The 10421-nt window shown below is 47.7% G+C and overlaps 1 protein-coding gene across 1 annotated transcript; it reads right to left on the reverse strand.

Moving 5' to 3' along the window:
* Positions 1-223: 223 nt before the first annotated feature.
* Positions 224-7732, reverse strand: LOC104392163 (cytochrome c oxidase assembly factor 1 homolog). Its single transcript, XM_010001527.1, has 5 exons — positions 7720-7732; positions 7347-7448; positions 4473-4624; positions 2716-2792; positions 224-320 (listed from the first exon to the last, which is right to left on the reverse strand). Exons 2-5 carry the CDS (start codon positions 7438-7440, stop codon positions 224-226), a joined length of 420 nt encoding a protein of 139 aa, XP_009999829.1. The 5' UTR covers positions 7441-7448; positions 7720-7732.
* Between the last annotated feature and the right edge of the window lie 2689 nt (positions 7733-10421).

Consider the following 10421-nt stretch of genomic DNA (forward strand, 5'->3'; position numbering starts at 1 on the left):
AACAGCAAGTTTTTTGCAAGATATTTATTTTAGGCTTCTGCTGAACACACGAATAAATCAACTAAAGAAAGAAATGAGATAAATCTTAGAGAGGAAATTGCCTTGTGAACATAAATGAAATTGTTACTTGTGACAATTGTGGAAGTTCATGGACATGGCAGGATGCAATCAATTAATGGCTCCTTTGGTTCAATAGAAGGTGGAAAAGCAGCTGCCTTTGTTGTTAGCCTTCTTGCACACTGGTGCTTCCCACAGGGGAGTGGTAAACTGGAATATTCTGACCATCCCGCAGTTTCAAGGTGACATCCTGAAGGCACCAGCTGACAAAAACCAAAGAGATTTTTTAACTTGTTTCAGTTGCTGTTAATACGGTAGTAAAGTGGTGTACAAACAGCTGGCACAGAGAAACAAATTGCACATCCATTGCTTTAAAAAAGTCTCTCAGGTGCCAGCTTCTGAAAGCTGTCTTCCCTAACAGCACAACAGCCCAGATTGAAAGGTCTGGGAAGCATGTTCCTATTTGTTGCAACACAAATAAAATCCTGCCAGCTATTTTTAGACAGGACATTCCTCCCCCAGCCCAGTGCTTTCTTCCTCTCCATCCTGCGGGTGCATTCCTTGCTGTGTTCCTCTCCAGCCTTGGAGCCAGACCATGTTGCTAAGGAATTATCCTGGCTTGGAGGAGTTTGAACACTGTGTGATTGCTCAGTGTGACTGCTGAAACCCTGACAGGGTACGACAGTGGTTACTCAAAGGAGAAGGAAAAATGCATTTGTTGGAAGCTGAGGGGGAGCCTTTTCCTTCCTCTAAGCCCTGCTCCGAGCCCGCTTCCATGAGACTGCTTGTGCTGCTTTTCCAGTTGGGAAGGACTATTATTCTGGCATACTAAGACAGGGTTTTTCAAAAGCTCCTGGCACTTGCCCAGCTTTGCTTTTGCTGGGGTGGGTGCTGAGTAGGTGCAATGAGGTAAGGAGGCTGCCGCGCCTCTGCGTGCTGGGCCTGGGGCAGGGCTGCTGGCTTGCCAGCCCTCTGCCTCCCTCTGCCCAGGGACAAGCACCAGCCTCGCCTGCAACAGGGTTGGAAGGAGCAAGTGGTTGCTCCCCTCAGCGTGTCCTGAGGTCTCGGCCCTCCTGCTTCACCCTGCAGGACTGGTGCCTTGCCTGTCCTCACTGCTGGGCACCCTCCCCAGTCCCTGCGCTGTCCCTGCCTGAGGGAAACTCCTCCTCCAGGTCCAAATCACTCCCGGCTTCCTTTTCCAGTGTCCTCTTTTTTTTAAATAATCATGTAAATAAATTTAGCACTGGACAGACTGAGAAGTTGGAGCCAAAAGCATTTCAGTGGCTTCAGAGCCTCACCTATGCTTGCACAGAGCACTGACCTCCTGCTGTTGTTAAACTGGGTCTGTATCTCTCTGGTTGCCTCCCCCATCTCCACTGGAAATGCCCATCCTGCAGAGCCCCACCAGGATGGGCTGCTCTCATCTTTGTTGTTCCCGTTGGGATTTCAGGAGCTCCTCCTCATGGAGCAGATGGGAAACAGCCATTTTATTCTGCATTCCTCAGATGGTTGCAAGGACACCAAGTCTTGCCTAGCCCTGCCAAGCCTCAGTGTGGGTGGAGGTGGTTGTCTGACAGATTTGTCTGCCACAAACCCTTCTGCAGAAGATGCTTTTTCTGTGACCCCCTCGTCCTCCCCCAGGCTTGCAGAAATGCATGGAGGGGTGAGGAGACCAGAGCCCAGGTGCCCAGGGAAGGATAGGTGTGCAACAAAGGTAGCTGGGGACCTCTGGGGGTATCTCTGGTCACTAGGTAGGAGGCCAGACCGAGCCATCAGCCTCCCAAGTCCCAGCCTAGTGCTGCCTTCCCATCATTTTACAACTTACTTCCCATAGCTATTCATAATAGTAATACAGCAAGTTGTACTCATCTAATCATGGAAATAAAACATTACCATATGTCTGGTGGCAGCTGAGCAAGTGTTGTAGCTTTGAGCTTCTAAATAAAGCCAACAGAAGTGCCTAACAAACTCTGAGAACAAGTATGCATGAGGAGCTTTGCATCTAATGAAATTTCCTTTTTTGCAATGGAAGATGGACTTTGAATTCCTGTAGTAATTCTTTGCTCAGTTCTAGGAATCAGTTTACCCTTGACAGGAGAGGCTTTCAAGCTTCAATATTTAAAAAAATGTAAAGTTGCTACTATATGATATGGGGTCAGAGCATCCTTCTACTGTAATTTGTTTCTTCTAGCACTTTTTAACTATCAAGACTATGTCTATTGGATAGCTTGAAAAAAGATCCTGCATGGTTTTTAGCTCACCTTTATAGGATCTGATGTAACGTGTGAGATAATCCCCCTGCTGCAATACATGATGCTGGACTACAGTTGGGACTGCTGTTCAATGGCCTTGCACCTTCTTGGGTAGGAGAGGACAATGGGTTACCTTGGCTTACAGTATGTGTATGTATACTGAGCTGTACTTTGTGGAAGACATGTCACACAAACAAGTGGCTCATGTTGTTCTGCTTATATTTCTCAAATAATTTACACTTCTGCCATAATTACTGTGATAGCCTTTCACAAGACCTTCAGACATGTGTTTCCTCTTCCTTTGTGCATGATGTCAGCAGCATGGATAACTAAAGCAACTATCCTGCTCCACACTTTTCTCCTACCACTTCTCCCCCTGCATCTCCCCGCTCCTCCCAGTACACACCATCGGCGGGAATGGTCCATCTCCGAGTTAATGTAGAGGTACCCTGCTGATTTTGTTCCAGACACTGGTAGCTTTATCTGCAGATTTAAAAGTATGTTAAAGATTCAGTGAAGCATGTTACTGAAATGGACATTTACTCTTTGTACAGTCAAAGACACCACACCACCCTTTCAACTGATTTTCTTTTTTAAAAACGTGTTTCAGGGTCTTGCCAAGCTTTTCAAATGGCAAAGGTGTGCATGGCTGTACAGGTAGGCCTGTTCTGCCATACATCAATCTCCCTCTGCTGAAAGAATGTGCTATGTTACAGCTGCAGCCCCCAGGGAAAACCACTCTTTGAAATATTTATGAGCAAACACCTTTCCTTACCAGAATGTATGGTGATCCAGAGATGACCTGCACTGTGCTAGAGCTTCCCATAACCATAATAAGCCTGTAGGTTGAGATCCTCTACAGATGAGTCCATTACCATGCATTGAAGCAATGAGATGTTCAACAATTTTTCTCAGTGTCATAAATTCTACCACTTTGTTTGTTCAACAAACAAAGCTAAGAGCTGGAGCATCAACCAGAGCTAATTGCACTCAGTCTAAGGCAGGAGTCAGCGATGTTGTGGAGTCAGTAAATTGATACAGTCATTACTGATGATTAACTAGTTTATTTCATGAGAACATGAATGCTCATGAACATGAAAAAGCAGAGAAGAAAGTTGGTGGCTTGTGTCCTGGGTGAGGTCAGCAGAAGGCAGGGTTTGACTTCACCCTGAGTCACCTGAGCAACAAGCATTCTTAAAAGGTGATGCAGGAAAGTATCAGTGGGACAGGTTCTTTTTTTTTTTCAGTCAGCATAGGAGGCTGTGCTTTCCCCCCACATTTTTAGCCTTAGAAATGTTGCCTTGTAGAATCTCTAAATCCTGAGAAATTGAGAATCATTTTGGCCCAGGGTATCACATGGGTGATGCTTGGCTACAGTGGGATGGGAAGTAGAATCTTATGAGAGTTGGTTAAAGGCTGAACTTTCTTGCCCTGAAAGCCCTTCTCCTTCACTGCGCCATCTGCTCCATTCCTTACTGCCCTTGCCTGGTCCCCAGGACTCAAAACTAGTCACCGGGAGAACAAAATTATTCAAATGTGATGAGATCCCTCAGTCAGTTGTTTGAAAAAGTCATTAGGGGCATTGCACATCACCAGCAAAACCAGGGAAAAACAGTTTGGATTAAGGGTTAAAAGCAGTGATGGAAAGATCTCTTCAGGCAGCAACCCCGAGTGGAAGTGGACTTGTGTTTGCAAGGCTTGCTCTGCCTTGACCTTGGGCTGATGCAAGGCAGCCTTGTGCAATACCTCAGCACCCAGTGCAGCATTCCCCAGTCACTATGTAAGCCCAGTGCTGGGCTCTACGCTGGGCAGCTGCCTGCTGTGGCACAGACCTACAGGCGCATCTAAAAACCACACCATTTGTGCTGTACCACAGTGTAGCTGGTAAGCAGCTATAAATCTGTGCTCTGAATAAAGCTCTAAAAACCAGCACAGGATGGATTCTGTCATGTGCCTATACAGCACAACACAAGGATGCTGCTCTTGGTATTTCTAGTCCTGCGTGTTGGAACGTACATTTATGCTCTGGAAATCCACTCCTCTTCAAAATCAACTGGAATCCCACCCCTACTGTCTTCCAGTGCCCCCAGCTCACTTGTGACCTGCTGAAAAATCTCATCACTGATCTCTTGTCACCCAGTGCCACGACCTCCCCAGCATCACCTGTGCTCTTTCTGTGTCCACACGGTTGCTGCCATCCGTCAGTCGGATGTTATGGACCTTAAGTGGGGGGGCACCAAGGGCATCCAGGGCTGTGGGATTGCTGTTCAACTGCTCCAATGCCTGCTGATAATACTGGGTCCTGGCAAAACTCTCTAGGTAAGAGAAACAGGGTAGTAAGGAGACTGTCCACTTAAAATCAGAAGTTTTTTTTTAAAAAAGACATTTCCTCCAGACACCCTCCCTGAAACTATTAATTAGGAGAAATCTGGCTAAAGGAGGAAACACACCCTTACATCAGAGAAGCAGTTCTGAGCTGTAACATTATTCAGCTCACTTAAGTGAAAAGGGCTCTGAATACAGTCTGTTCCATACTGCTGTTCAGCTTATGGTTCTGTCTCCCTGCTTTTCATTTGTATATCATCTAAAAGGAACAACAAAAAGCATAAGGATAAATACCTGAAAATATTCTGAATGTAACTGTATTTTTTTAAAGCAGGTACAGACAATACTTTGAGAATGGAGAATATTCTGCAGCCATTGGTGTGAAACAGGAACAGCTGCTGCTTCTGCTGTGAAACTCTTGCTGTGGTCTTGATACAGCTTTTTATGAGGTAGCCAGGAAGCTGTAACTATTGCCTGATGCATTGAAAGGGAGGCACAAAAAAGTGCCATTAGAGTTAATGCTCAAGCAGCAACAAAAGCAGAGTAGTCTGGATGCTGCAGTGCTGGCATATGGAGGACAATTGTAGTAAATTGCTATTTATCAATGTCTGGTTACTATGTATAGCTGGGAATTGCTGTCCATTGGTGACCACTGCACAATGCAAAGCTGTGAGGCTGGAAACGTGCTGACCCTCCTTGTGGAAGCAGAGACTTGCCTATAAACAGTTTTAAGGCTTGGCTGCTAAGATTTCTAGATGTGCTTCACACCAGCTTAACTTCACTTTCTTGACATCAAGAAGGGCAGAGTTAAGCTACGAGTGTGTATGTGTGAAAATCCTACCCTGGCAACTTTGCTCTTGCCTTGCAAAGAGCTTAAACCAGGGTGTAAGGTTTCCTTCCCACTCTGTTGCACATTTGTATTGCTCTTGGAGCATGAGGCAGAAGGATTCTGCCCCCTCTCTCTAATTAGAGGCATCCCCTGTGAGCTGGGAACATCCAGTTGGCATAGAAACAGCTTTGCTAGGCTGCAGCCTTTGCTGGTCCTCCCCAGCACCCTGGTTATCCTAAAGAGCTCCAGCAAAAGGGGTTGCAGCACGCCAGCCCTTTAGTGCCTATGGATCATGGCAAGCAGACACCCCAACCATGTTAGAAGTATGTTGCCCTCATCCTGCAAGTTGGAGGTGAAATGGGTTTGAGTTTCCTGGTGCTCCTTCTCAGCTGTTCCTTGTTAGTATCTCAAGTATTGGATAGAAAATGCCCAACTAATCTGTTTGTCAACACATTTTCAGCAGAATTGAAACTATGCTGGGGTTGCCTGGGGACACTGCTCTCACAAGGAGGGTGTGGAGGTGAAGAGGGTCAGCAGAAACAGGATTACCCAAGTATCTTTCACAGAGACCAGAGGCATGCAAACTTCCCTTCTGCCTGAAGGAGGGGGGGAAGAACCCCTCTCCACCTGCTCCCACCACTATGGAAGCCACTTGCTCCTCACAGGCCCCAGTGTGGGCCAGTTCTGTGCACTGAGATAGCAGAAGGACCTGGGACAACTCTAGGTGTCAGCCAAGGGAGGAAGGGTCCCCATGCAGCTCCCTTATCTGTTGGAGGCTGTAGCAGGACACACTGCAGCAGAAAGTGTCCTTTCAACAGCCTGGCTGGCTTGCCACAGAGTTATCAGACTGCTCAGTGGCCACCAATACTGCAGCAGAGCAAGAAGCAGCCATCGGGTTGCACCGCTGGATGGCACAGGTTAAAGCCAGATTTAATATTTTAAAGCATAAGAGGATCATATATCTGTCATGTACTCCAAGAGCTTGAGGGCATGAGCTGCCTAAAATTGCTTTCTAGCCTTGTCTGATTTGTTATTAATAAGTGTAAAATGAAGGGGAGGTTTCAGAGCTTATCTGAGAGCTTGAGGAACAGGCTTGGCTACATTTTTCTGGCAGCATCCCCTGATATAAGAGTAGGTGAAAAGCAGTATCATTTGATAGTACCAGCTAGGGAGAGGCATAGGGCCAAGAGGCCTTCAGCACCCCCTGAGAGAGAGAGGCAAGGCCTATTTCTGGTCTGATGCTGAACATCTAGAAGCAATTTTAGAAAAAATAAATTTGGACTTCTAATTTGGCTTCTTAGCCAAAGACACATTGCAGCTAGTGCTGTCTATAAGCAGCAATGGCAGCTGTCCAGCTTTACTCTCCTCGTCTTGGTCTTCTCCATGCTGAGCACTCTTATCTGCCCTTAATGCAGGAGAAACTAGTGATTTCTTAGCACTTCACAGGCATGTTGTGTCCAAGGGCCAGCACCACAGAGAGATTACAGATAAACTGCTAGACTTTAATATGTTGTCACAGATGGTCCTCTTCTCCTGCCCAGTTGTAAAATCTCAGTAAGAAACAAAACCTGCATTACTGCCTGAGCTTTCACTTCACCCTCATCATTGAGAAACTCCCCAGAAACCAGACTTTCTCCTGGTCACAGCACCCTGCTTCCCATGCAATACCCACCTCTGGAAATGCATGTGGCAGTGCCTGGGAGAGCTGCAGCCTTGGGGCTGAACAAAGTGGAGCCCATAGAGGCAGAACCCAGAGGCTCAGCCACACTTCCCTTCACTTTATCAGCTTTTCACATCTTGCATGCTGCTATTTTCCCCACTACACAGAAGCAAAACGAAAAGGGCAGAGGAGAAACAAGGCTGCCAGCACCACCAAGACTTACTTTGCATAAGATGATACATCAAGATGCATCCCCCACTGCTGAACAGCCCCATGAAAACAGCCATTTGCTGCAGTTTTCTTAGAGAAGCTGGCATTTTTCCTCCCTGAAAAGAAGAAGGGAAGACAGTTGTTGTGAAAAGAAGAAAGCCAAAGGGTTATTTTCCCCCTCCTCCTATTTCCTAAAAGCCCTTTCCAGGCAGGCTTGAATGGCTGTGCAGTGCACGGGCCTCGGGCTCCGGCTGGCTGGGGCCCCACCGTGCGCCCAGGAGGAAGGGTGGTGAGAACAGTGCAAACTGGGGACCCCGCTGGTTTGAATGTGTTTATTCAACTTCTTTTAGCCATGCCACCACTTTGCTAATTGCCAAGAAGAAAATGACCTCCCCGGTGTGGCGGGGGAGCCAGCGCTGTGGTGCCTGGTGCTGGGGGCTCCTGGTGCCCCCGCACTCGCTCGCGCGCTGCCAGGATTGAGGCTGGAGGCTCAGGGGCTGGTTTCTCTCTCGAGTAAACTCCTCTTGAGCAAACATGCTCGTGGCAGGGCAGGATTTGGCCTGGAGTGATGCAGGACAGAGCCAAGCCAGCGCTGTGCCAGCAAAGATAATGGAGCCAGGGTGTGTGTATTCTGTCCTGTTGTGTTTTCTGTTGGTTTTGGTTTTTTGTTTGTGGGGTGTTTTTTTCCCCAAGCCATCGATAAACGGGAAGGCTCTTGTGAGCTCTTTCTTCTTCCTTCCTGCACCCCCTCTCAGCCCAAGCTTGCCCTTTGAATGAGTCACAGTTTTGGCATCTGAATGAATGACCCGGCAGAATGAGAAACACCTCTGAGAAAGTCAATCTACTAAACCCTGCCACAGTCTGAGTAACACGGGGACTGTGTGGCCTGAGAAGAGCTAATGCTCCTGCCCACAGAAGGTTAGCAGGAGTCAAGCTGAGTCGTCAGCAGGAGAGCAGCATGCTGCTTCAGGCTGTGGCAAGATCAGACTTGACTGAGCATCCCAGTATCGGCTTATGCTCTTGCTTCTCTTGCAGCTGGGATGGTAGGGAGAAATAGTCTTGACAGCAATTAAAAAAATAATAATAATTAAAAAAAAAAATAGCAACAGGCTGCCCTTTTTAGATATAGGCACATATGTATTTGAATACGTGGGGAAGTTGTATGGGGTTTCTAACCCTGAAGGCTTCACACCTCTATCCTTGTGCCATGATGATGTTACTTAAGTGTTACAGCCAGCAAGAAGTGGTTAATAAACCAAGGCCCCAGCTAGTTACAGACCTGTGACCTGGGCTAGGCCCCTGGAGTCCTGTTGTGGAATGTTCTAGCATCCCTTAGTCAGGTATTGCTCAGCCAACAACCAGAGTTTACAGGGGGTGGAGAGGCAAATGTCAGGACTTCTTCCAGCCATGGTTGGGTCAGGGTGACGTGGGCAACCTCCCGCTGCTCACTGCTCTCTTGACATGTCCATGTGCCATCTCTTGCGTCCTCTAGCCTGAAGGAAACTGAATGCAACCCAGGTACAGCTTTCATCTACTGTCCTGTTGGCACTAGTGTTCAGCTGCAACACATGCTCTTAGTAGAAGGCTTTCCTTCTTACCTAGTTCCCTTAATTTGAAGAGCTCTTTAGTAAGAAGTTTACCGTTTAATTTGCTTCAGATTTATAGATGGCTAGTAATGGTAGCCACCCAGAGAAGCACGTGGGTATTCTGACTATAATGCCCAAAATCCCCAAATTGTGCCATTGGTACAGTCAGTCATCAGCTCTCTCACTCCTGCTCTTTTTTCTCTGATGACTTTTCTTCTTCACTTCCCCTGGGGAACTTGAGCAGCGTGAGAAGTTGCAGCAGAGGAAGTATGAGTGTGTTTTTACAGAGAAGTGACAGTAGTTGTTTCATAAGGACAGCCAGATCTTCCTGCTCACCCTCTGGTGTTTGCAGCTTTCCTTAAATTGCAATTTATAACAGTATTTCCCCACCCTCAAACTGCAAAATCTGATTAATAACAGACTTCCCTGTAAGATCAGTGAGGTCAGGAGGTGGATGTGACACCAACACCACATAATGGGGGGAAGAAAAAAAAGGTGGTAAACCTGGAGAGTGGATCAGATATGCTGTGATCTGTGGCATTTGGTTTTGTCCAAGTTGTGGCCAGGCAAAATTTGCTTTCTCTGATGAAGTTCAGGGTAACTGAATGCAGATGTCTGGGAGTAGGTGGGTAGGTAGTGCTGCTGGTAGTTTGCTGAGTAAAAGTGGGAAGAAAAGGAGCTCTTGCACCAGCAAGGAGGTTTTGACCAAGGCTGACTAGCAAAGGGTGGAAATGGGAGGTTCTGCAGCTCGGTGTCAGCAGCTTTGAGGTCTGTTAGGTCTCACAGTCTGCTCGCACCCAAACAAGGGGGACGAAAGTAAGAGCAGCTTGTGCTGCTGGCTGGCCACGTGCCCACTCAGCGCTGCCCCTGCTCGCAGCAGGTCTGTGGCTGCAGGGGCCCCAGAGGTGCCATGCCAAGACATTGCCATCTGGCAAGGGAGCTTGGCAGCTGAGAAACGGTGATCCCAGTAAGCTCTGCTGCCCCATGCACCACTCCCTTCTGCTCATGATCTGCTGCCCCTGCCTGAGGGTGGCTCAGGTGGGCCCTGCTGGCCCAGGTGAGGCAGGGATGTGGTGGAACACTCCACACTGGCTCTGGGAAGGTCCTCATTGCATTAACAGGGAGAATATCTCTGTTGCTTGCTTCTGGTTGCAGTGGAAAGCCCAAAGGCTGGACCACCTCATCCCCAGGCTAGCCCTTGATTCTCTCTTCCCACTGTTTCTCAGCTGTTTTCCCAAGCGATCCCTACCAACAGCACATTGTGGGAAGAAGTTCAGAGCTATGCATTTTAACAAACTTCTCAAGACCTTGCAAACCTTCTCTTTGATCCCACAATTGCCTGTTAGCTTCCAAAAACAAGGACAGAGTTGTCCTTGGAGCCCTGTGTATCCCTCACAAGGGGGCTGCTTCTCTCTTTCCCTGCCATCACTGTACCTTGCAGCATGGATGTCTGGATATTGCATCCAAATTCTTGAGCATTCCTAGGCACACAGCTGCTGATG

This window comes from Chaetura pelagica, unplaced genomic scaffold (assembly GCF_000747805.2).
Source record: "Chaetura pelagica isolate M959 unplaced genomic scaffold, ChaPel_1.0 scaffold7, whole genome shotgun sequence".
Classification (NCBI taxonomy): Eukaryota; Metazoa; Chordata; class Aves; order Apodiformes; family Apodidae; genus Chaetura; species Chaetura pelagica.